This window comes from Siphateles boraxobius, unplaced genomic scaffold (assembly GCF_051911475.1).
Source record: "Siphateles boraxobius isolate OS27281-9 unplaced genomic scaffold, OSU_SipBor_1 37, whole genome shotgun sequence".
In the NCBI taxonomy this organism is placed as follows: Eukaryota; Metazoa; Chordata; class Actinopteri; order Cypriniformes; family Leuciscidae; genus Siphateles; species Siphateles boraxobius.
The window spans coordinates 2,714,547-2,741,467 of NW_027508997.1; the positions used below are offsets into that span (position 1 = coordinate 2,714,547).

At 37.8% G+C, this 26,921-nt stretch overlaps 2 protein-coding genes across 9 annotated transcripts in view; one reads left to right on the plus strand and one right to left on the minus strand.

The window, feature by feature from the left end:
• Nucleotides 1–7,146: 7,146 nt before the first annotated feature.
• On the plus strand, nucleotides 7,147–14,718 carry macroh2a2 (macroH2A.2 histone). 4 transcript variants are annotated; one of them, XM_077196986.1, is made up of 11 exons: nucleotides 7,151–7,367; nucleotides 8,458–8,516; nucleotides 10,236–10,270; nucleotides 10,379–10,560; nucleotides 11,022–11,128; nucleotides 11,424–11,612; nucleotides 11,685–11,792; nucleotides 12,224–12,323; nucleotides 13,040–13,129; nucleotides 13,637–13,811; nucleotides 14,043–14,718. In XM_077196986.1, the coding sequence occupies exons 4-11, from the start codon at nucleotides 10,389–10,391 to the stop codon at nucleotides 14,206–14,208; spliced, it is 1,107 nt and encodes a 368-aa protein (XP_077053101.1). In that variant the 5' UTR covers nucleotides 7,151–7,367; nucleotides 8,458–8,516; nucleotides 10,236–10,270; nucleotides 10,379–10,388; the 3' UTR covers nucleotides 14,209–14,718. The 4 variants fall into 4 exon arrangements, with proteins under 4 accessions (XP_077053100.1, XP_077053101.1, XP_077053102.1 ...); XM_077196987.1 differs by having other exon boundaries at nucleotides 7,181–7,367; nucleotides 8,461–8,516; XM_077196985.1 differs by lacking the exon at nucleotides 8,458–8,516 and having other exon boundaries at nucleotides 7,147–7,367.
• A 3,221-nt stretch (nucleotides 14,719–17,939) lies between these two features.
• gbf1 (golgi brefeldin A resistant guanine nucleotide exchange factor 1) overlaps nucleotides 17,940–26,921 on the minus strand; it is an 86,904-nt gene continuing 77,922 nt past the window's right edge. For 3 of the 5 annotated variants that reach the window (XM_077196992.1, XM_077196991.1, XM_077196989.1), the window contains 10 exons: nucleotides 26,722–26,870; nucleotides 26,335–26,584; nucleotides 24,431–24,633; nucleotides 23,244–23,394; nucleotides 22,921–23,051; nucleotides 22,701–22,802; nucleotides 22,469–22,582; nucleotides 20,634–20,811; nucleotides 20,381–20,548; nucleotides 17,940–19,956 (listed from right to left, as the gene is read on the minus strand). In XM_077196992.1, the coding sequence (XP_077053107.1) occupies nucleotides 19,724–19,956; nucleotides 20,381–20,548; nucleotides 20,634–20,811; nucleotides 22,469–22,582; nucleotides 22,701–22,802; nucleotides 22,921–23,051; nucleotides 23,244–23,394; nucleotides 24,431–24,633; nucleotides 26,335–26,584; nucleotides 26,722–26,870 (1,679 nt within the window). In that variant the 3' untranslated portion in view covers nucleotides 17,940–19,723. The remainder of the gene's footprint in view (nucleotides 19,957–20,380; nucleotides 20,549–20,633; nucleotides 20,812–22,468; nucleotides 22,583–22,700; nucleotides 22,803–22,920; nucleotides 23,052–23,243; nucleotides 23,395–24,430; nucleotides 24,634–26,334; nucleotides 26,585–26,721; nucleotides 26,871–26,921) is intronic. The other 2 variants (XM_077196993.1, XM_077196990.1) reach the window with 1 other exon arrangement.

Genomic DNA, 26,921 nt, shown 5'->3' on the forward strand with positions numbered 1-26,921 from the left:
GATGGATGCAAAGCTAGGGCGCTGGCCAGATCCAAAGTCTTCTCCAGGTCTGACATATGCTGCATGACACACTCCTCCAGGTACCGAGTGAGTGTTAGAGAAGGGTCTGCACCTCTATGTGTCAAACCACTAAGACAGTAAAAAGGGATAGTTCACTGTAACTTCTGTCATCATTCACTCACCCGTATGTCGTTGCGAGCCTGTATGACTGACTTTCTTCGGTGAATCACAAAAGTAGTAACATTAAAGCCTTTATATATAATGCATTAAAAAAGCATTTTTAATGCTTTAATTATTCCTTAAAATGCACCATATAATGCATTGTATGGTCTCATGAATTATTGTAACCACATTATAATACGTTACGCCTTTAGAACGTATAATGCATTAAACGCATGAAAAACCACCATTTTTAGATGTAACAAGTGCAATCTGTGCAACAACAAATCTGCAAATATTATAATGTTTTTGAATTTTGCTATTATTTATGAAATATATAATGCATTGTACATTATGAATACCGTTATAAGCATTATAAAGTTATTCATAATGTACATTACAATGCATTAAACATTTCATAAATAATTGTAAAATTCAAAAGCATTATAATACTTAAAGGCTTTAAGTAGTGTTATTTAGAGAAATAATTTTTGTCCTTATACAATTTTTTTAAAAAGGCAGCAGGGTCCTGTTTTGGGCCCCTTTGAATTTCATTGTTTGGACAAAAACAGGTAAAACATTCTGCTAAATATCTTCTTTTGTGTTACACAAATGAAAGAAAGTTATAAGCTTTCGCAATGGCAGGAGGGGGAGTAAATGGCAATTTTTATTTCTGGGTGAACTAGTGAGCTTTGGCAAATATTTATCAATTAAAAATTTCTCATAGTAATGACATAACAATGAGAAACGTTCTATTGGCTCAGCAATCTTTGTAACAGGATATTAATGGAATGTACAAATATATCCATTTTTGTAACAGTAGGCCATTCATATGTGATGAAATTTACCTGGCTGCAGGTGGCCATGTTTTTTTGAAGTATTCAATTTATATTAGATATGTATGGATGTCCACCACAGAAAATGCAAACCAATTTTCAACTTAATGAATCATACAGTTGTGGAGTCATAATGTTTTTTAGGTATGGCGCCCCCTATTGGCTGAAACCCCCTACTGAAACTTGCGTCCTCAGATTGTCCTGTGTGTCAAGTTTCACTACCCTTGGAAATTGCATTATAGGCAAACTCATAAAAATGGTTATTGTCAGGCCAATTAACTTATATCTTTGCAATGGTTTGACAAATCAAAATTCTTTTGAAAACTTTTTTGCCAGCACTGTCTCCAGCTGCTGTTTGCCTATTTCAATGAAGATCGGACCAAACGGCCTAGGAGGGGTTGGAGAAGTATGTTTTGTAGAAAATCCAAAAATTCTATAGGTGGAAATGAAATTGGAGATATACATTTTGTAGAGACGGACTCGTGGATTGAGGGGATTGTTTCTAGCCCTTAGGGTTTCAAAATTACAATCCAAAATGCAAATTGCCTTATTATAGTGCCACCTAGTCAGAACTTTATCAAAAAAAGGCGTACAATTGGGACCATCCTGTCGAGTTTGGGGTCTCTACAATATATGGTGTCTGACCCCTAAATATTGTTATAATACGCTGGTACTTTTGAATGTCTGTCAAGGAGACAGAATTTAATTTATTTTTGGCTACCAAAATGATGTAGTTATGGCATCTGCCAGCAGGGGCTAATTGGACCATGCTAACCCATCAAACCTTGACCCCTTGCCTGATATTCTGGTCTCTAATCCACATTTGTCACTCTAATCAACTGAATAAAATCAAGTCCTGACCTATAAGCTGTTTTACTTATACAAACATCAAAAGATGTCAAATGGTTTGCATTTCACACAGGGGTGGCCAACTGCAAATTGTGCTTAACTTTTGCTGTTACTATATTGAACGGCACATCAGGTGGTACACGGGGAAGGGATTTGTTACTATGTCTATAGTGTTATCATTTTCCAAAGTAGAAGCTAAATTGGTATGTGTATAATGGTGTGTGACACTTTGGTCGGTCATTACAACTCATATTTCAGTAAGACAAAATGCATTTAACCACCAAATTCATATTTTTATACACAAGTCTGCCACCGATTGTTTACTGAAATAGTATTAAAAAATATATATTTTTATTATATTATATTGCTGTTGGCAAACCTAGTCACACGTTGACAAACTCAAACTCTTCAACCTTATTCTGTAAGTGTGAGTTCATGGAAAAGACAATCTTGAGTATAGATTTTACGCTTTGGAAACAATTAAAGAATTTACGCATGGATTTTACTCATAACATCAAGGAAGAGTACAATAAAACTCTCAGTTTGTCAGAGGATCATAAACAGAGGATCCGACAATGCCAGTTCCGTTCAGCCTTTCGTCGCCAATTAGCCCGTGTCACGGAAAACACTATCTTTAGGAAACATGCTGTCATCACCATCCTGTCTATCCCAGCTCCAACAAAAAAGTAGGCACTTATTCAAGCATCTGTGTCACTAGGGCTGATTTCACTACCGCTGCCCTTGTTAACAGGGAAGCTGTCTTGTTCATTTCACACACTTCCAATGATCTATGTCTCCCTGTGGGCAGAGTCAAGGGTATTCTTTTAATGCAGAGCAAACATTAAGTGTCAGATAAGTGACAGCTTGTTCTCTACAGAGCAGATACAAACAGAGATGGCTCAAATCCAGTGCTCTATGAGGGGAAATAATGGGACTACATGAAATCCTAATGTAATGTTCACGTTTCCTTCAAAACACGTTAAATCTCATTTAGGCGTTGATAGTGTTACCAAAGAAACGCATAATTCAGAGTTCGAGGACGTGAACAGCACCGAGTAGAACGTCCCGGGCTGTCATCTCTTAATTACGATAATTATGAGCATAAGCTTGTTGCTTTGGTTCAGGAGGCACTGTAAAAGGTGGCTGCTGTTTTTTTGTGGTGCTCTGTGACTGTCTGTCTACAACTCTGCTTAGCCTCGAACACGCTGATGACGTGATATCATTGCGAGCAGGGTTTGCGAAGGTATGCAAATACATAAGTTGACAGGCCGGTTGGGCATCCTATAATTGCATTCAGATTGAATGCAATGATTGTAGGAAAATATTTTGGCCTTGAGACTCCACAGAAGATATATGTACATTTTTTTATATTTAGAACACTTCTCGATTGCTATCAAGATGTGAAGAGAGTTTCAACCAGTATAAGTGTTTATGAAAAACACTGCCTTTAACTAGCTAAGTTGGACAGATGACGTGTTGGTCATCCTGCATCCATCCACATAAACAGTGATCAAAGCAACCGCCCACCGCCTGTGTGTGTGTACGTCACCTTAGTTTCGGTTGGAGGAAGACAATTAATCACTTTCAATAATGAACAATGCTCTATTGTGTGCTGGTTTGTAAATCAAATTGAAAGAGTTATAAAATTGAGGTAAATCATCTATTTTTAGACAGGCCATGTCAGGGTGGGCGTTTTTGTATAGCAGACCTCCCTCTTTTACAGGAACAGGAAATACTGCAGATTGCCTGGGAGTTGATACTCTGCCAACTTTAAATGCCATCTCTAAAAATATCCAGCAGGAATGTTCGGCTTGGCAAAGGGGTAAGGTCGGTGGCCCATGGTTTGTCGCCACTCTGAAGGCCTATTTTGACCCGACAGCCCCCTTTGAGTGTAATCTGAAACCCTTCCTCTGTTACCCTCTCTATCTTTCTCTTTCTTTTTAAAGCTCTTTCTGCAATGACACTAGACCTTAGAGGGACGGGTTAAACAGAACAGAGCCTATTCACAGCATCCCCAAGGGTGCTCTCTTTTTGTGGATTCTGGTCTGGGAGACACACCATCGCCTACTTGTCTGAGGCCTAAAAATACCTGTCAAAGGTAGCCATGCTGGAGCTGCGTGATGGGGGTTATTTTGCTGCTGGGTTTTTTAATCATGCCACTGGCAGGACAGCTTGTTCCTGTTAAGGACTCCTCAAACAACTTGTGCACTTGTTTTGATATATAAAGTCTTGACGACATCATAAAAAGACTGTGGCCACATATCGACATTAGTCAAGAAAATATTCCTAATAAGGTGAACCAAAATTTAAATCAATACAGGCATATGTCAACTTTATAAAATTTCTTTATAAAAAAAAAAAAGATTTTTGTTTGAGCATATCAGTGAACACCCCAGACCACTCGGTGAGTTTCACGTCTTTGTAAACTAAAGTTTAATGCGTTTATATGAATGATTGTTCCAGTGCCCCTATGAAACCATTGTATAGGTGGGGGGGTGCTAACACAAAAACATAAAATTCTCGGACAGCAGCATTTGTCCAAATTTTTATTTCAACTGTTCGATTTCATCAGAAACGATCTTAAAACAGGGCTTTACTTGTAAAACGCCGAACTAACCCTTTAACAACTGTAAGGCTGATTATGAATGTAATTTGATAAGACTGATCATGCCCAAATGCGCCGAGTCAGAGACAGTTGAGATCAGTTGGTTTACAATCTGCTCCTAAGTGTGTTCAGTTCAGTCTTAGAATGTTTCAGCTAGTCGTTAAGTGTGTCACCGGCTTTAAACTGGTTACAGTAATCAGGGTGCTTCTTACATAATCAGAATATGGCCAAATTTAGATTCAAATCTCAATATTCACAGGCGATCTTTCTAAACTCTCAAAACATCTCAACTTGACAACAACTAAGACAACAAGCTAACATCAATGGAAACCAGGCTCAAATTTATGAAACTGAAGCCTCAAGTTTTCCATTTAAAATATAATCTAAAAAATAAATGTATAATGGGCAATACATTAAAAATAAATAAATTGACAGGTTCCCATAATAACTTGCTCAAACATCTAGAGAGTATAACAAGGTATATATATCAGTGGCGTATTACTTGGAGTAGAGCTAAAATAAGCAAGTAGGGAAAATTTATTCAGTCAAGACACCAAACACAGCTATAAGAAAACAAAACACAGATGGAAATCATACAAAAATAGCTTAATTTCGCATGAAACGCAGGTTTGGTTATGTTCTACCCCGTATGTATATTTTGAGAAATCAGATTTCATCACAAATAAGCATACTGTCTGTATTGACATTCAGTTTGCAGTATTAAAATAAAATTATTTTTGGCACGATCACATAATTTTAGTCGGACGGCATTTTTCGAAAAATCACATTTAATTGAGCTCATACTTCTATGTGAGCGTAATATCATAGAGATGCTGGAGCCGAGGGCCCCTGTAGACCAGGACCAGTCATCACAAGCTCTGTGTTTAGATTGCTGGAACCAGGTGTTTAGACAATTCAGTCTGGCTAAGAGCACGCATGTCACTCTTCCCAGCATACTCCTGGGACCGTTCTAAAGGCAGGGCTTGCTTTATCTCTGAAAATGCCCAAAAAGAGCATGCAGGGCTGGGGAAATCATTTTCAGAGTCTCACTGTGGTAGCTTAAGGAATCTGCTACACAATGGGTATTGCAGACTCTTTCTATCCACATTCCACATAACTGGGTCCCACAATGGTACAGGCTGGGCTTTATTAAGGAATCACAACTACATTTTGCTGTTTTTACTGTCACTTACCATCTAAACATTTAACACAGATGCAAAATACATTTCTGTGTATAGGATATGTATTTGTTCGTAAGCATGTTCACACAAAATCCTGTATTCTCTTTTAAAGAAGCACTTTAATAAATGTGGCTATTTTTAATTATGTAAAATGATTGAAAATCAATTACAATAAATAATCAAACACATATGTATGTAAAATAGTGGGCAAGAAAATATTCATGTAAAAAATATAGTGGAATATCCTTTTTACCTACAAGGCATCCGAGGTGCAATTATCTTTTAACAATTCACAAAACTCAAATAATAAAATAAATAAATGCATTCATATTCCTCAAACATAGAGTATTCTTTTGTCTAAAATTGCTCCTTTTCACTGGAACAAAACAAGAGTGGAACGCTTCTTAGCGAAAGGTTTGCTTAAATCAGCCAAGAGTTTGGAGTTTATATACGATAAGTAATTGTTCACTGAAAAATTAAAATTCTGTCATCATTTTCTTACCCTCAAGTCATTCCAAAGACTTTCTTTAAGCAGATACGCAACTACCATTTTGGCGCTTCAGTCCAAATTTTCTGAAGAGACTCGATCACTTCATATAATGATCAGATTGAATTTAGGCTTTTATTCACATAAACATTCATCAACTCACACATCAGCTCAAACATGTTCACTTGACGTACAAGAACCATTGAGGTTCATTTTTGTGTGTTACGCATCATGTTTGAGCTTCTGCAAGAACCAATGATGTTCATTCTTGTGTGTTACGCAGCATGTCATTAAACTTTAATAAATATATAGCTGACTTTTTAATTTTATGATGGGTCCCTAACATGAGGAGGATCATATTTGGGGTAGGTGGCATGTAAACGTTTTTTAAAAAAAAACTGCAGTAGCCTGAGGGATATTTTGGGTGAAATTAAACACGTTAATTAACACGGATTTTAAACAATATGCTTGAAATGTACATTCAAATACATCAAATATTTTAATATTGTTCGTCCCTGAGCAATGCCTGTCCTTGTAAAAAAAATATAATACAATTCCGCCCACTATCGGACCACAACAACCAAACAAGTATATTTTAACTCTGATCTAACACTGCCCTCTGTGGAACCAGTTTAGTCTAGCACAGATTTCACAGACACTGAACGCAATTGAAACAAGCCATTATTCGTGTCTGCGTAAGGTTCGTTTTTAAAAGTGCATATCAGATCGAGTTCATCAGGCGTCAGGAGAGTCTATTCATGTGAAAACGAATGAAGATCACCACTCACTCGAGTAGAGACCAGGTGAAGAGAGATTTTTTTTTTTTACAGTAAGCATCAATCTCCCAGACACCTGCAGCTGTCTGTGACGAATTATTTTTGCATGCTGCTCTCAACTACCTCTTAGATGAGAAATTATGGCTTGATAATGCATTATATCCGCACAATATCCCTTATTTGCCTATATATGCATTTTGCATTGCATTGGGTGCGTTGCTGTATTTGATATATCCTGAATGTAATGTTTTTTAAATGAGAAGCAGCAGCAGTAGCCTAAAGCCTGCCTCCATCGACAGTACGGTGGTACTGGCTGCTGTAGTTTTTCGCGGTCTCTCCCTCTCAATTTTTTTTTAAGGAACAGCAGAGGCTCAGCACACAAGGACAGGGATTAGGAATACCAGGAACTCCTTATTTGCGCCTGTCAGAGGACAGATATATTTCGTACATGACGCATTTGTAGAGAACAAACAGGTAAATATTGGCACGATATATTGTGTTGAAAAGCGCGAGATGCGATGCATGCGAACGCAGCTCGAGCTCAATGTAACTTACACGACGCGCGCGACGATACGACATATAAAAATGAAGCTGAACGCAGCTCGCTTGCAGATGCGATGATAATAACAACGCTCCAGTCGCGTCGCGTCGAAACGCATCACTCGCTTGCAATGTAGATCGGGTGTTTAATCTACATAAATGCAACGAGGTAAAAACAAAATGGGGGTGAGTTAATGTGGGAGGAGCAGGGTTAAAAAACAAGAATAGGTATTTTTGCACGACCTAATGTGGTTTGAAAACAAACCTGTCCGGGTTTGCATGTGCATTTGATAGAAAACCGTGAAGCGTAGGCGAGGCCTTTGATAACACGCTTTGAATCGCGGATTCGGCGACGGCCTCTCGATCACGTACCGCATCCCGAATGAATATAATGGTGTTAACGTGCTGTCGCTGTTAGGAGGCGGGTCTTTCATTACATACATTTGTGGCGAAACTTTTCATTGCGAGGAGGAATCGCGCTCTATGTTTATAAATGTTCGCTGTTTATCTTAAAACATGCGCTGCGCCTTTAATTTGGTATGGCAGTGCGGGGTCGCTGCAGGCTGTGCCGAGAGAAAAGCCCTTGTCTGACGCGGTAGTTCACAGTCTGCCATTCACAGACCCCGGGTCACATTTTTGCAAAAATAAATAAATAATACTTTATGATAGATGGATAAATAATCATTATCCTGCTTATTACACAGATACTTAAATAAATATGACATGAAATATTGATTAGTCGTGAAAATCTGCCTAGCTGCAAGACAAACAGCATTGGTACAAATTGTATTATTTTTATTATTAATCAGGAATCCAGGTTACAGTTTATATGGAGTAGTTAGTTAATAATTAATAGGGCTGCACAATATTGAAGAAAATGTGATTTGCGAAAGCCTAACCCATTACCTAATGCAATATTCTATGTGCTATATGATAAGGCTTAAAGTGTGTAAAATAAACTTAAATTATATTTAAAATGATCTAACCTACATACATTTTTTTTGTTTGTTTGTTTTTTTGTCAGAAGAAAGCATCCCTACAACTTCTGGAAGTGAACAGCAGTGTTTTACTATAGCATAAGTAGTAAGTGTCATTTTAACATCAGTGTAAACAAGGGGGTTTAGGTTTCAGGCTGGCCTGCATTAGCTTTAACAACAGAAACTAAATCAAATGTAAAAAATAAAACTGTATGAATTAAATATACACTGATTCTTATTAAAGCTACAGAAGTCATTCAGTCAAGAGCTGCGAGTGATTTTCTCTGTCTTTTGTTCATGACCCCAGTTATTGCAAGCCGCTGCGATATGCATATCGTGTGTACATTTGTGATATTTCGATATATTGCGCATCCCTACTAATTAACTAATGTAACATTAATTTAAGCAATGTATGTAATACGGCTTTGTATTTCTTAGCTGTTCTTTGCCGTTTTTAACTGTTGGCTTGTGTCCTTTTAGCCTTTCAGGATTCTATGCTTACAATAATAATAATAAAGTGTTGCACAAAGTATACTTCATTTTTTTTACTTGCATAATAGCGTACGTATACAGATGTAAATTTCATCATCAGCATAGTACGTTTTCTAAAGCCCAAAGATTACATTTGGGTCTACGTACAGATCATCAACATAATACGTGTGTTCTGTACACGCGTATTACAAATTCTGTACAATGTTTCTACCTGTGCATACTCAGGTTTAGCATACAAAAAACCTTGAATGTTTTTGCACTAATTCATTTGTTCACAAGGTGGCCACACTGCCCGGGCCGTTGGTTCAAAGCCGAAAAACAAACAGATGAGACGAAAAATAACTAACTAATATAGATGCAACATCTATAGACATGCGTGTTTAAATGAGTACAAAGACAGTTTTACTGCTCATAACTTCTGGAGAGAAATAGCGCAGACACTGAACAAGACTGGAACTTTACACTGTGCATTCGACGATAACCTGTGTTTGAGTACGCAATCAAATTTAATACACTTTGAAAGGCAACGCGTTCGGCTGTAGACATATGCTAAATGTTTGCGTCAAAACTGTATACTTTAGCCTTAAATATTCATACCCGTTTTTATTCGCAAAATAGTACCAATTACCCTTTTACTTAAGTCCCACCTTAATTTCCAACTAAACTGAGACTTTGATAATTTTCTTCGGATATCGCAATGAACAGGATATGACGTCACCCTAAGGCTTCGGGTTTTAATACATAATACAACATGTGGAAATATACCATCTTCTCCACTTTTCTGAACCAGTGCACACCTGCAACTTTCAGGTTTGTGTTCTCTTTAAAAGACGTTTAGATGGTCTTTTTTCTCACACATCTTCTCATCACTCAAATTTGCAGATCGGAGTTAACCAACCTTTTTTTTTTTGATTGTATGCTTATCAGGGAAAAGTCTCCTACAATCGTCTCTTTAAAGGAATAGTTCACCCAAAAATTACAATTCTATCATCATTAACTCATGCTCAAATTGTTCTAAACCTGTCCGAGTTTCTTTGGTCTGATGAACCGAAAAGACGATATATGGGGTAACCAAACCGTTTCTGGTCCCCGTTGACTTCCATGGTGGGTTTTTTTTTTTCATATTATGGAAGTCAATGAGGACCAGCAACTGTTTGGTTACCCGCATTCTTCAAAACATCTTTTGGGTTCAACAGATAAAAGCAACCCAAGCTGTAACTTTTTAACATGGATAAGAGAGTGTCGGATCATTATCTGTTGAAGCAGATGGAGACTGTTGAGTTCAGTCACATTCAGGATGTTAATGAATCATTTTGTCTTGATTTATCTGTAGGTACCCCATCCAGTGGCACTGTGATTCAAGAGGAGGTGGGTCTGCTCTGTCACTCACATGATTGATGTTTTGATGTTGCTGAATGGATTGTTCACTTGATCAAAAGATAATTATGGAAGAAAGGTTTTAATTTTTCACCACAGCAACGGCAGGATGTCAGCCAGAGGAGGAAAGAAAAAGATCACCAAGCTGTCTCGCTCAGCCCGAGCAGGAGTCATTTTTCCTGTCGGGAGGATGATGCGTTACTTGCGCACAGGAACCCATAAGTATCGCATTGGCATGGGCGCCCCCGTCTATATGGCAGCTGTCATTGAGTACTTAGCAGGTGGGAATCAAGAAAGCAAGCACAAATCATTTTTTCTTTTCACCTAAAATTTTTATTCCATTTTCATTATGAATCATTTAATTACACTGGCCGTCAAAAGATTGAAATATGTTTGAATGTTTTTAAAAAAAGTCTTTATTAAGAACCATAAGGGACTTCTTTATTTTTTCATGTATAAAAAAATCTCTTATGTTCACCAAGGCTGTATGTATTTGATCAAAAATACAGTAAAAACGGTAAAATTGTGAAATTGTATTACATTTTAAAATAACTGTTTTCTATTGTAATGTATTTTATAATGTAATGTTATTCCTGTGATGATAAAGCTGATTTTCAGCATCATTACTCCAGTCTTCTATGTCACATAATCTTTCAGAAATCAATCTAATATGCTGATTTGCTGCTCTATTATTGGTGCTCAATTATTAAAAATGGTTCTTATTGCTCTGATGTTTTTGTAGCTGAGATTTTGGAGTTGGCTGGAAATGCAGCAAGAGACAACAAGAAGGGGAGAATCACTCCACGACACATCAAGCTGGCAGTGGCCAATGACGAAGAACTCAACCAGGTAATGAATTACATGTTAAAATGGACTGAGGGCGGTTAGAGTTAATATTTGGCCCAGTCTTGTCCAAAAACAACTCACAGTACACTTTTTTTCGCTGTAGTCTATCATGGAGGTAGAGAACTAAAAAGAATACATTTGCCATCTTTGTTTGAGTAGCCCACTTCTACACTAGAAAGGCTAATTAAACGTATACAGCGAAGCAAAATGTTTTAGAGCAGAATTTTTACTTTTGTTTTAATATTTCTAATAATCTTTAAAAAAAATAATTACATTGTTTTGATGTATTATTGAATAGTTGCTCAGAGGGGTGACTATATCAAATGGTGGAGTTCTGCCTCGCATCCATCCTGAGCTGCTCTCCAAGAAGAGAGGCGGCAAGGTGAAGGTAGAGACTCAGGTGACCGTTCCAGAGAAGAGGGCGAACAGGAAACCCATCAAGAAACCCAGCAAAAAGAGCAAAGGAAAACCAGGCCGCAAACCCAAAGTACGTGCAGGACATAGGTTGCGATGGTACTATGTTTGTCTGTGAGAATACAACAAATGTTTCTTGTTGCAGAAAAGCACAGAGAATGACAAAGAAGCAGATGCCAACACAACAGTGGAAGACGGACCAGGAGAGGGATTTACTATTCTCTCTGCGAAAAGCTTGTTCCTTGGACAAAAGGTGAAAATAGCTGTGCTTATCGCACATTATCAAGAATGTCATTTTAAGTTGTTTTAACGCTTATAGAGCACATTATAAACGTTGTATACCTTTGAATGCAAGGTACATTTAGGAATATAACTACATATTACTAGCATATATAACTTTTGATTTGTCATCATGGCCAATATTAAGCTATTATATGATATCATGCTATCTAGTAAATATTTACAAAAAATTTCAAAATCACTTAATGGAACAAACTCCACCACCAATCTTAACGGCAAAAGAAAAGGCACTTTAAAATCATCACAATATTTTTGATACATTTTATATTGGCTGTAAAATCATGCATTGTGAATATATTTCTGCAGAAATTGATGGTAGCAAAGCTAATACCCTGGCGATCTAAGCCTTATGCCATAAGGAGTTAACTCTGGTTTCTTTATCAGCTGTCCCTTACAGAGAGTGAAATCAGTAAAATCGGAACGATCAAAGTGGAGGGAATCATCAATCCCACAAACGCAGAAATTGATCTGAAAGAGGGAATCGGTCAGTACACTTCAAGATTATTAACATTAGCTATGCTTCCATTTAAAGTTGCAAAATTAACCATTTCTAATCCCATTTTGTTCAAGAGAACAAAATTGACATTTCCTGGGAAATTGGCACAAAATATCTGTAATAAAAATGGAAGTTGCTGCAATCGGGGAAGCCACTGTGGCTCTATTATCCTCCATCATAAATGACTTGAGTCTCGGAGCGCACTGACGAAATGCAGTGTACGCCGTAATGTGATCTTGCGTTTAGATGCCTGATGTTTGGGAATGCAATCATGTGAGACGCTTCTTGGAGGGAATTAAACCAAATCATTCTGATGACAGACTTTGGCTCAGGCATTTCAGAATGATCAAACCAACATTTGAGATGCTGTGCGATGCGATTGGTCCGCTGGTTAGTCCAGTTATCCAATCACATCCAATCCAATCACGCATTGAGGGATTTATTCAGTAAATTTGTTTCCATTGTAGTTTATGCGCATATGTTTTTAGTGGATACAAATATTAACCACCTCAATTGAGCGAATTTTTAGGGTTTTTCTTTGCGCATCTTGGCATTTCCGTTCAGCGTTTTTTATTGCGATATCCCAAAATGTGCATAAAAATGGGTGGATGGAAGCAGAGCTATTGTTGTTAGCTAATATAAAATTGTCAAAGAGACCTATTTTTGAAATGTGTCAAAAGCTATTAAGTTTTCCTTTGATACAGGTAACGCTCTGGAGAAAGCAGGAGGAAAAGATTTCTTAGAGACCGTAAAGGAGCTGAGAAAAAGCCAGGGCCCTTTGGAGGTTGCATCAGGTTAAACACACACACACACTTGACACAAGCAGACAGAAAGCAGACTCAAATTAGTGTGTGTTCTAGAAATGTTCAAAGGGGCAGGAAATGACCTTGTTAAATATTTTAATACAGAAAAAAGTACAGCCGGCATGGAAAACCTGGAAATATCAGTAATAATACAATGATCATTTACAGGCCTGGAAAAGTGTGCACAATCTAAAAAAAGTCAGTACTGAATGAGCAGTTCTGTAGTACTAAAATATTTAATCGGCTAGATAGGCTTAACAAGTAACAAGTAAAAGTTAACGAGTCAACTTGAAACATTGGATTGTCTGTTGGGGGTCTTTTTGAAGTACTAATAAGTATTATACAAAGATGAAAAATCAGCCCAAACTGTTTTGTGTCAAAAAGTGTTTAAAAGTAAAACAAGAAAGAGAAGAAATCCACTGTAGGTTATTAAAAAAAAACACGTTTCTGTGTGTTGTTGTTGTGACTGGAGTATTTCTTATTCCCTCTGCTTTGCAGTGGCTGTGAGTCAAGCCAATGGGATGGCAGCACGTTTCATCATCCATTGTCACGTCCCTCAGTGGGGTTCAGAGAAGTGCGAAGATCAGCTCGAGAAAACAGTCAAGAACTGTTTGTCTGCTGCCGAGGAGAAAAAGCTCAAATCGGTGGCTTTCCCTTCACTACCCGCTGGACGGTGAGCACCAGAATCATGGGACTTAAAATGACCTAAACTTCACTCTTCAAAATCAAACGCGTCTACAAGCCATTGAAGATAGTGGCGACTGCGAGTACGCATAGGCTTACAGATCAGTAGTCAACTAGATTTCAAGCTCATTCATTGTGTGGTTGTTTCGATGCAGTTAAGGCCAGAAATAGTTCCCAGAAAATTTAAATCATCTCTCTTTTTTAATGTTTGTTCCCGCAGAAATGGTTTCCCAAAGCAGACAGCAGCCCAGCTAATACTGAAGGCCATTTCAAACCATTTTGTCTCAGCAACCACTTCCTCTCTGAAGAACATTTACTTTGTTCTGTTTGACAGCGAGAGCATTGGGATATACCTGCAGGAGATGGCCAAGATGGACACCAAGTGATGTTCAGTCATGGGTTTGATTTCTTTGAAAGTGTAACAGCCTCGATGCAGCTCTGTTTTAGCTTTGCTTTGACTGGTTTTGTCGGCCTCGACATTGAGGGAAGGTAAAATGAGTTGAACATGAGCTTTAGCAGAGAGGCCATCTAGGCTAGTAAGAGCATTCTAAGTGAAGTGTAGTGCAGCTTGGTGAAAGATGTTGTAGGTATATGTTTTTGACAGCAGATTATTTGAAGGTGTTTAAACAAGGATATTTGTGAGTGATGTACTGTACACATTTATGTTTCACTGTTCTCCTTTTAAAGAAAAGACATTCATTTAGACTAGATCAACTTAATCTTCATTGTTTGCCATTTTTATCCTTAGACTGAACTTGTTTTTACATTCCATGTTCAAGTTGAACTTTTGAGCGTTGTTTTTGGCTAGATATCAAGTGTGGTTTCTGACCGTTTTGGTTTATCAAAAAAAAGTGTTTCTTGTTCAGCTTTGAAATAAAAAAATGTTTTACACCACAGGATGAGCTTCCATTTATATGCCACTAAATGCAAGTTTGCTCAGAACATTTACTCAGTCACAACCAGTGTTGGGGTAGTAACACATTACAAGTAACAAGCAGATTAATCAGCATCCACTTTTATCGAATGGGAAATTAGTCATTCCACGAAGCCGGTACGATTTGGACTTACACATTTTTGGATTTTTTACCAATATGTATTACTTTTCTGAACACCCCACAACATTAATGACATATTTAACTTCCAGAAAAACATATTTTCCCACCTCAGGCATTAAATACTTATTATTATTGGTAATTATTTTAAGATATGGGCGCTATTAGTCTTCAACCCTGTTATGGACACTATGGGAGCTCTCTGAATATAATTATAAAATATATTTGTAATGAAATCAACATTTTCCTATTAATCAGATGTCCCTCACACTAATTCATTAATTGCAAATGTAAAATGTACATATAATTTCACACTTATGCTATACTAAAGCCTGAAATGGGCACTTTTTGTGACAGCAACCTCATCATTTTTGATCAAAGATGTGGATTAACTTCAGAATTTGAACTAAAATCAGTATTCTCATGATTGCTCTGAACATTTCAGACTGAGTTCAACAAACATTAAATTACTTTTTCAAAAACGTAAAAACAATAATTAAAAAAATGTAGGTGTGACAGGGTTGAGACTAGGGTAACAGGGTTGAAGACTGAGGGTTTAATTACTTAGCTCGATTCAAAACGGTAAGCTTGTAATAAAGTTTTTAAATCCAGTACTGGTGGATTTCCGCGGGAAATTCGAGCATGTCTTTGCGTCATTACATCACATCTGTACACATAAAGGAGTCTCGGCTAGTTGGCTATATTGCGTGTGAGGATGTTGGAGGTGGAGATTTATAGCCTTTTCTCACACAGCACTTGTTATAATTAAACTTAGCAATTTGATGGCGTATCCAGAAAGGTTCAAACCACAATCACAAGTGAAAACTGCAGATTCACCCGTTGAAAAAAAATGCAAAAGACTTTGGAGTGGCAACAGAGAAAAAGAGACTCCAACCGGGCCCATGCGAAAACAACGATAAATATCGGAAGGGCTTTTGAAAGGTGTCGTGAACTCTGTTTTTTGAAGGGGTTCAAAACGGACGCAGAGACGGCTTTTTTTCTTCTGCTGGACAGGTAAGAACCATAGACTGTAAAAGGGAAGAACCAGTTCTAAGGAACATTCATTTGTTGGTATGACAATTAGAAATTGGACTGCACAGAAATGGAAACTGAACTACAGGTAGCCCGAATACACATTAAATGTAGTCACGCAATGCTGATGTTGTTAACATTAACAATTTGAGAACAAAGTATAATTTGCACGGTTTGACGTGATATCAGCGCGATTTACTGCAATGATTTTTTCCTTTAGTTGGTCAGAACAAAAGTGGATGTTACATACTTGTTCAGATGACATTTTCAACTGAAAATTCTTATGTTGGTCATAACGTAGTCTACTTCCGAAAAGTAGAATCTGATTCCGAATGAAGCCCCGTTCACACCGCCAGCGACAAAGCGGCATGATCCCATTCATTTCAATGGAGCGCTGGCGACTTCCGGCGACATCGACCGTTGGCGACAGAATGTGGGCGTGTCAAGAGACAAGCGACAAAAGTTGAGAAATTTCAACTTTATGCAAATGAGAAGCGATTTTCGCGAGCGACAACCAATAGGAAAGAAGCCTTTTCAGTGGAGCTTACGTCACCGTCTCGAGTGCAGGGAAGATAGGTAGGTGGTGCTGTCACAAAAAACTAGGGTCCTGAAACTGCGGTCCTAAAACTGGGGTCCTGAAACTGCAGCCTCCGGTTGTGCAGGAACATACTACTGGGGAAGACAGAAGAGTTCGAGGATGGTTCCACTGTTTTATGTGATTTGACTGTAACCACACCAGCGCGGTGACTGACAGCCGCACACATTCTCCTAAAAACATTGGATTCATCCGTGCTGTGCCGTGCCGCGGCACAACTCACGTAAAGTTGATAATTCCGCGAATAACTGCAATTGCAGTCTATTTGTCCATTTAAAAATGATTTATTTATATACATTTTTATGTTTGAATTATTAAATTGATATATTGAATCTTCATTTTATTTTTAAGTGGCACTCCTGGTCCTTCATATTGCAGATTTCGAACAGAGATGGCGACAAAGAGGAAAACCTACGACTGCAGCTTTTATGCAGCTGCTGGTAAACGTAAATATCCCAGATATATAGCCTACCTGATGTATACGAACCTTTATTTATTTGCATTAAATATTTGAATCATTGCCATTTTTTTACTGTCAATCATTTTACTTTATGTAATTTACACGTTTATGCCCAAAATTCTTAATTAATATTCAAAGTAGTTTACTGTCATTCTACTGTATGCAGTATGTGTTACGGTTAAATTAAATATTAAAAGAGTAATTAAATATGTAACATCGTGAATTTATTTTATTCAAATATTTTAAAAGACTGGACTAAGAGCACCAGAACACACAAGCAATTATTTTTATCAGTCAAATTCATTTATAAATGTAAACTCAACAGGTATGAAATATGATCAGTAAGAGAAAACACGGATAAGATGACGAGCCCTGGACTGCTGCAGGTTATGGGGAAATATATTGATTTATTATTCAGAATGCACAGCTGGAAAGAAAATCAATTTATTGTAACATTTAAGCAGGTTCAAGATAATTCATGTTAACGCAGAGAACATGATTCATTGTTTTAATCAATTGACGGCCATAAAACGTAATAATCTGCGTTCTCATGTTTGTAGGTGCGCTGAACGCTGTTACCAGAAACTCCAGAGTTGTAATAAGTAGAAAGCGGAAGCAGTTGTGCAAGTAGTCCACCTGACTCTGGTAAAGAACTTATATTTGACTCTGGTAAGTCTATTCACTGCAGATTGGTGGAAGTGGCCTTTGACGCAACATGCCCAGTGCATTATGGGTTGACGTTTTCCCACCTATTTTGCAAAGGGTAAGACAATAGCCTTTTTTCTTCTCTGCTTTCTCTCTAGTCAGGTACAGTAGCACAGATTTCAAAAAATGTTTCGCCTTTCTACCATATAGGCAGCCAAGTTTTATTGAAAGTGTCACTAAGTAAATGACTGGGTCTCAGCTTGTTAAAAGACTTAAATTAAAAGAAAACAATTAAATAAAATTGACATGTAAGAGGAACACAGTAACACATGATTAGGATATTTACCATAGATTTATTACATTGTAAAAAGTACATTAACTTTTATTCATATATATACAGATTATTTTCATTGAGTTACCTGTTGACTACAGAATTAGTTCCTGATGTATCTAAGAATGCAGTACAACAAGTGCACATACAAAAGAAAATGTCCATCTGTCCACAGCCACCTCTTAGGTTTGTGTTGGTTTCATTGATCTGCTGTCACTGAAATACAGCAGTGACAATCTACATTAAATTACAGTACAATTCCTTAAAGCACCTACAGTTTCTGTACTGATCCAAACATACATGCTGAGAGGAGAAACCACGAGTCTCAGGTCATACACTGATTTCTACATGAACTTGAGCTGTTCTCGGGTGCTCTTGGCTGATGCAAGCGGAGGTGCGGGTCTGAGAACGATTATACTTTTATATGAGTGAATTTAACAGCTCTCTTCTGGCATCAACTTTGTATGAAGCATTTATTAATTCATACAAAACTAAGTGGTTACTAAACTTCCAGAGTCGAGATCACCACAATAAAGGGATATGGTTGATAGAAAGAACAGCAGAAACGTATATTTGAAAGAACTGATCAATGTCATCATGATAATGGCCAGGAGAAATTCTTGAAAGGGAAACTTTTAAAGAGCAGAAGTGCCACAGCCATACAGCATAAACCTGAGCAACAAAACTCTCTCTTTAAGACAACTTGCGAATAAAAAATACCAATCAAAATAAAATAAAACCTGACATTCAGAGTTCATCTGGTTCATTTAGTTTCATTTAGTCAACTTTAATGATGTGTCTGGAATGTTGTAGAGGTGCACGATAATGAATTATGTGGCGTCATCAAAACAAGTCTAGTGGGACCAAGCCATATTTTGTTATCAACCAAAATAACTTGTAGACTTAGTGACAGTTCATCCAAAAATTAACATTGTCATCATTTAATCACCATCATGTCAAATCAAATATGTATGACTTTCTTCTGTGGAACAAAAAATATATTTTGAAAAGTACAATGGTCCATACAATGGAAAATCAACATTCTTTTGTGTTCTACAGAAGAAAGTCAGTCATACAGGCTTGGAAAGACACGAGGGTGAGTAAATGATGACAGAATGTAATTTTTTGGGTGAATTAACCCACTAAGGAACCATGTATGGCAAACAATAAGTGGCAACTTCTCTGTGACGGTGTTCTTTGGACCAATTTACGGCAAAGCAATGTAATTAAAGTGTAAAAGCCACAATAAGAATCAAAATAAATTAAGTTTTCTTCATCATACTGTACAGGTTCAATTAGCTTGAGCAGTGTAGTTATTATGGTATCATTAGCTGGACCCAGTGTGCGATACCTCTACCATTCAGCCATTCTGTCATCACTGACTAAATCTCACGAGTAACAACTGAGCACTAGTACATTAAAACCTGCTAACCTACCCGATTCCCCTGACTGAAATAAATGTAGTCTCATCAATAATGAACGGTCCTCCATGGTGGCATCTTCCTGTTTTGAATAAATATGATCATCTATGTAACATCTCTTACTGAAGGACATTCGAGTCCGAGCAGTTTGCTTTGATGTTTGAAACGAAGAGAGGCAACCATGCATGTCAATGTCCTCTCATGCACTCTTATTCCAGGTCCTGCTGTTACATAATTGAATAGTGTGGGCTACAGATGTGGAGAGTGTTTGCCTGGAGGAGAACAGTGAAATCAGATGCTTCTTCCACGGTTTCTCCTTCAAACGCCGCGGCACTCTGTCGGCTTCTGTTTGACGGGTGGGCGGGTCAGTCAGCGGAGGGGCGGGGGAGCAGGGGCACAGGTGAGGTAGCCTCTATGAGAGCCGGGTTCAGAATGATTGGCAGGGACATCGGGGGAACGCCCACTTGCAGCGGAGAGGCGAGGGGCTGCAGGATGAGTGGAGACTGGCCGAGAGGGGGCGGGGACACTGGAGGACTCATCTTTGTTGGAGTGGGCATTGGAGGTGTTGAGGGAGGAACTGGAGATGATCTATCTGTTCCTGCACACAGAAAAAGGAAGTTTAAAAAAAAAGTTGTGCTTTGAAAATTATCCACGTTTTGATCAAGAAAAAAACAAAAAAGGAATGAATGCTTTTATTCAGCAAGGATGCATTAAATCAATATTAACAGTAAAGACATTTATAAAGAAACAAATAAAAGATTTATATTTCAAATAAATACTGATCTTTTGAACTTTCTATTCATTAAAGTATCATAAATGCATTACTGTTTCAACATACACTACTAGAAAAAAGTTTGAAATTAAGATTTTTTTTTTTAAAAATCTTTTGAAAAGTCTGTTCTGCTCACCAAGGCTGCAGTTATTCGATCAAAAAATACAGTAAAAAAATAATATTGTAAATGAATTAAAGATCACAATTTAAAATCACTTTTCTACTTCAGTATATAACAAATAACACTTACGCTCACCGTTGGCACTAGGTGTCTGCATATCCCGAGGGGACGAGGGTCTGCCGGGAATATTTGGCTCTGCAGGGGCAACTGGCACTGGTGAGGTGACTGGCACAGGAGAGGCTGGAGTAACAGCAACAGGCTGTGGGACGGCCTCCACAGGAACATTACACACTGGTTCTGTACAAAAACCAAAAGGTATCAGTTAACGTGTTATGTGGTTGAACTCGATTAAATGGTAAATGGATATTTGAATGATCATTGCCTGGGATGACAGCCTGTTTGAAGAGCTCCTCCTTTAGCCGGGGCAGGAAACAGTCAATTCTTTCCCAGGTTATTTCCCACAGGTCAGAGTAGCCAGTACGAGAGTCTGCACTGTGAAAGATCCCTGCTGTGTCCATCACCAACAGCATGTTCTTCAGAGACTCGGGGATCGCCTCCAGCTGTGCACCAAAGTCAGACACACTCATCAGCATTCAGGATTTAAGAACTTTTCTGCTGTAAATCTTGTACACCTGAACTAGGGGTGGGCAGAAATAACACACCACATTTGTTTCAGGCAGAATCACAATCCACGATCGTATCTCTATTTTTCATTTAGGTTTTTAAAATTATTTTGCAAGTTACTGAGCAGTACAGCCAAACTAATTCCCTTCCTTTAAATATATAGCCGTACAAGATAACAAAACAAGGTAATGACAAAAATGACAAACAATAGGACAAATACAATATAAGAAAGAATAAAAATAAACTGCTACAGTAGGTCTATTTAACTAGCATTCAAGCAAAAAATTGCAACATCAAATGAAAAAATAAAACACTGCATAGTCTTCACTGTATGAATTAAATATACATTGATTCTTAAAGCTACAAAAGTTCTTCAGTCAAGAACAGTGATTGATTTTCTCTTTTTCTTGTGGTGTTTGTTTAACATTAAACGTGCTGTAAGCAATCTCTGAAAAAAGCTGCTGAAAGTGGAACGGACCAGGAACCACAACACACTTGTAGCCAATCAGCAGTAGGGGGTATACACTCATGATGTGGGAGGAGAGAGAGTGAGCAAGAGGGAGATTTGAAGAAAGACTGTAGAAAGAGTGATGGCTGAGAGACATTACAACAGAAGAATTACGATTTTGCTGTTTACAGAATCAAGAAATGCTGTTGTTGAATGTTAGCTATTGTAACAGGACAGTTGAGCGTCATAGTCTGGAGCTGCTTTAATATATTTGCTTTTATATACTCGTGTACGGTGTTCTATTTTGTTTATCCTTGTTTTTTGTGCGTCATCTTCGCTTTATTTTTTTTGCAAAGTATTATATTGCTTTGCTTCAGCTATGACAGAGACTTCCACTCTTGCATTGTGTGTTTTATGCATTTTGAGGGTGGAGCAATGAAGGGAGGAGTGTTTTTGTTTGGGTTGATTTCAAATATCAACAGTGTTTCTCAGAAACCACTTACTGCACCTTTAGGACACAGACAGCAGTAGGAATATTGGGCTGCTGTAACTTTAAGACAGATAATGCGCAGATCCAATATATTGATCCATATTTTTACTTCGTTAAAACAACCGATTGTGTTTCTGAACCTTGTGTGTATTTGACAGTTTAAGCACAGCAAGATATGAAAGAACTTAGTTCAGTACTCACACACTGGCTTTCTGTGCATGCTTTGGATATGTGCACTCAGAAAAATCAGAACAGAACAGCATGCGTGTATAATCCTTTGAACTGCAAAGGCTTTAAAAATGCATGCAAATAAACTTCCGTGATGACAATGAAATGCAATGTGACATGAGCGTAACCACAATAGAGATAAAAAAAAAACAGGCTTTGAACTGCATATGATAGAATGCATACTGTAACACGATATTACCAATCTCTCTGTAAAGGCAGATTGTGGAGACATTTTAATCATTCACAATCTAATATCATCAATATCAGACACCCTTAACCTGAAAAAGGAATCTTTCACACATAAACGGGCCTCATTTATAAAACAATTATAATAATTTGACATTATTTTAAAAAATCCCATGTAGTTCTAAATGCATTTCTTTCAAGTCAGTACACAGGTGATTGTTATGCTCATTTGAGATCTCACCAGAAGGTCACTGGAGCCAGCATGCATGTACTTGTCCATGAAGTCTAGAATGGTGAGCCAGAGGGCAGCAAAAGTGGGCAGAGAGAGCAGAGGAGAGAGATGCTGCAGGAACACCTGGGGAGACCAAAAACACTTATCAAAATCACTTCAACAAATGAAAATCAGCATAATCACCTTTCAATTAATGTAGGTTTAAGTTAGGATAAATGAGCAAAGAAATCCTAGGCCAGACCTTAGAAAGCAGTGTGCAGGCCCTCATCCTGGTCTCTTCCATGCCGCCCACATCCGCTGGACTGATGTTGTCCAGGAGTTTTGTCAGCAGAGGAAACAGGACCTGAATAAAGACAGACCTCACCATCATTTCTCAGTTCTTTTTATTGAAGGAATTGTTTTCCAAAAATGAAAATGCATGTTAAACTCCTCAACTACAGAGACAAACAGAGCTAGTTCACCTTGTTGAAGCAGGACTCCCACTCCACCGCGTCCAGAGTTTGTAGATCGTGTACAAGAAGTGCTCTCTGTAGGTAAGTGAGAGCTTGCATGCGGACTTGCCTCCGTGCATCACAGCACAACCAAGCCATACCTACAAGGCCAAAACGCATACGTTATAGCACATCTCTGAACATCCACTTTATTTTATACATTCAATAATATTACATCAGATATTACAAGTAGGAGGTTTTACTTATGCTTAAAATATTTCAGTGTTGTAAAATATGTATGAATTTTTGATTGACACTGAGGCTTGCAAATATGCTGTTGGCTAGTCTCTGACCTTGAAGGAGTGGACACCAGCAGCTGGACCACAGTGTTTGAGCGTCTGCCTCAATCTTTCTCCCAGTATCCTCAAGATGGCGCTGTTCCTCTGCCCAAGAGCTGTAGATTCCGGCTGCTCGCGTGTGCAGTGTATGCATCAGGTCTAACAACTATATGGACAAACAGGTTGTTTTAATAATCACTTAACACTAAGGGAATATCTGGCCTATTAAATGAATATTTGCTTTCCTTACAGACATTCATCTTATTAATGGGGACAAAAGAAATTATTGTTATACTGACATATGGCAGGTAAACACGTGGAAAGAAAATGACAACATGATATTGATTTTGATGTGCACCATTCAGGTTATGAAGATGGGAAAGCATCGTGAAAATATCACAAATAAATGTCTGGGTCATATTTCCATGCAAATATGGAGACAAAACAAACTACATTTTGTTTAATAAAAAAATAATAATAATAATGTTTATATATATATATATATATATACACATATACAAACACACACTGTATATGACTTTTTAAAATTATAACTAAGAGCCTATTACTATCAATATTTAATAATTAAAAAAACGAACTGTCATTAATGTGAAAATCTACAGCAGTACAACAAATACTATAAGGAAAATTGGATTTAACAAAAGTACTTCATAGATTTAAATAATTCACAATATTTCATGTAAGTAATATAAAACAGGCCTTAATTTCATTAAGCAAAATATGGAAATGTATAATAAATAAAATACAGTAATAGTTAAAAGTACAGTGTATATACTTAATTATTTTTATTTCTTTTACTTAAAACTAGAGTTCATAATTTTGTCTTTTTTGTATTTTGTCTGAATTTATATTAAAAAAATTACTAATGCAATGTGCACTTATTGTAAATTATTATTATTTAACTTTCTAATGAAAGATGTGCTTAGCATTTTCATTTTTGTGGCATCAAAACTTATTTCAGTAAATGCAAAATTTTACTGGTATTAGTATTGACAACTTAATTTTTTTTTATATTGTAAAAGCTCTAAATCAGAAATGACGTCAGAAACTAAAACCTGAAAGCAAAGCATTAATATTTCTATGTTTCAAATGTGAAATAATCTCATGGCCGTCCCTCACCAAACAGATCTGCAAACGTGATGGACAGATTTAGGAATTAGGGAAAGGGCTGTTGTACTTACGTCCAGACTAACCTGAAAAGACACCGTGTGGTAACTGGCCGGCACGCCCTCATCTTCTTCATCGTCGCTATGGGAACGGGCGAGCCTCTGACTGGACGGTTTGGCTCTCCGCGATGCGCCATCCTTCTCGCGTGGCTTCTTTCGGAGCCGGCTGGATTTGGAGTCGTATTTGTGACTCTTTTTCTTCTCGTGGGTGCGGTACCCTGCGGAGGGCGTGGAAACAATCAACAGAGTGACTAACAAGGGAAATCGAATTATGCTTTCAAGCGCACGCCCCCCATTCTCACGTCCGTCAAGCATGGTAAAAGCCTGTGCCGTTTGTTAATGACTGCAAACAAAGCTATGAGAATGAATCACAGGTGCTATTTTCTAGCAAGCTTTTCTCCCATCTTCACACCCTTTTATTTGCTGGTTAGAAGAACGTGTCTCAGACATATCTCGGTCAATTTTGGGATTGCATCAAAAATATTGTGTTCTGTTTCCAATGAAAAGACCTATTAGATCTTAAAACTTTGATCTGCCGCTCTCAAAGTGAGCATGTAAGCCCCCTGATGACAGCAGGTATCTTCCCAAATAAACAGAGGCCTCTAGCTCATGAAAAGAACATGCTGATTGGCAGAGCTATAAAGTGCTGAATGAGTCTTGACTAAGCCTACTGTAGATCACCGACCACCCCGGATAGAGGGACTGAGAGGCAGAGTGAAGGATAAATGGAGAGGGCACAAGACAGTTGAATTGCCCCCGAGTTAAATGACTCACCAGAGGAGCACAGCTCAAGATACAGCACTAAAGAGATTACAGGCACTGACACATCCAATTACAAAGCCACGGAAGTGAAGCAGACATTCTAATCCCTCAAGGAGTCAAACTTCCAAGATGTTTGAATAAAATAACCTCCAAAAGGTTTGTTTGGAATGAAACCAATCATAAAATAAAATGTAAAATTGTATCGTGGCAACATTGAATATTTTGTTATTGAGGCAGCATGCAAACTAGAGCAATGGATGTGTGTCATGTGGTTGTGCAAGGATGAGACAAGATCATTCGTTTGTTTTACACAACAAGGGCAGGTTTCAGTGTTGAAGATCGCACAGCATATTCAATAATGAAAGCATGCGAGAAATGCCTGTTTCACATCGCACACAAGCATTTTTACCCTTTGAAAGGGCAATTACTTCTAATCTTATTAAATGTTTGTCATCTTTTGTCAAATTCTTACATTTCATAAACTGAACAATGACTTTCTTCTAGAGCTGCTGTACTGCCAAAACAATCTTTGTTGCATTAATTTCCTGTTATCAATGTAAAGCTGCTTTGAAACAATCTGCATTGTTAAAAAGCGCTATATAAATAAAGGTGACTTGACTTAAATAAATTCAATTGGAATAATAAGATACTATAGGGTTGTTACCAATCAAATGAAATCAGTATTAACAAAAGCCAAGGTGGCATCTGAAGATGCATTTACACAGACCGTTTGATGCAGTTCAGAGGTGGCATAAATGCATTTACACTGGACTTACAATTGCATAAATAATGCTGTGAGATTCACGTTCTAAACATTACATTTCGAATATAAAAATATGAAATGATGGGGCTATATCTGGCAGTAGGTAGCAATAAGCCTTAATGAGTGAGTCTTTCAAAAAATGCATTCAAAATGGCTGATTCATTCAGGAATTCGTTGAATTATTCACTCAATCCATTTGTTTGAAAAACACATTTCACAAACATCATATATTGGAAAAACAGATCAAATCATATGTTATAAATATAACAAACAAGAACTCAAACGGGCACTTTTTTGCCACCATATCTTGAATTTTGGGGGATTTTTATTAATTTAGGAGGCAACCCCCTGTTAATTTCGAATCCTGGTTCTTTGCTGTATAAGAGATACATACCTCCATTAAGGCTAGCCTCCACAAACACTCGTATGGCTTTAACACAAAGCTCAAAGTTTTCTGGAGTGACGTGGGCAGCATCGCGGACGATGAAGGACAGCGAATCCACACACTTGATGAGGGATTTGGTGTCATGGAGACCCACGTCCTGCCCAAGAGTTAAACTATACTGGTTAATGAGAGGATGGGTCAGGGGCTTTGAAGTTGGGATCACTGTGGCCTTAGATCCATCCAAGTCATCTTTACCAACCTGCCCAAAACAGAAAGAAGTTATATAAGGGGACACGTCTATTCAAAGCAAAATTCCTAATTATGATACATTGCCATTAGTGACAGTGGATTTGTCTCAGATAGGCTTCCTGTCTAGGGTATGGTGTGAACACTCACCACTAGCCAGCCCACATCCACATCGGTAGCTGAACGGGGTATTCTGGATTTGCCGTGCTCGGTGTAAACCTCAGAGTCAGACGTGTATCCCCGGTCAAGACTAACTTCACTATGATGGTATGAGCTCAGTTCACTATCTGACTGAGCACCTGGAACAAAAGGATTACACAAGATAAGACAAATCTGGAAACGGACTTCAC

Coding starts and splice junctions, on each gene's coding strand:
- macroh2a2 (XM_077196985.1), top strand. CDS start 10,389: ATGTCAGCCAGAGGAGGAAAGAAAAAGATCACCAAGCTGTCTCGCTCA. Junction 10,561..11,021: donor TGTCATTGAGTACTTAGCAG/GTGGGAATCAAG, acceptor ATGTTTTTGTAG/CTGAGATTTTGGAGTTGGCT. Junction 11,129..11,423: donor ATGACGAAGAACTCAACCAG/GTAATGAATTAC, acceptor ATTATTGAATAG/TTGCTCAGAGGGGTGACTAT.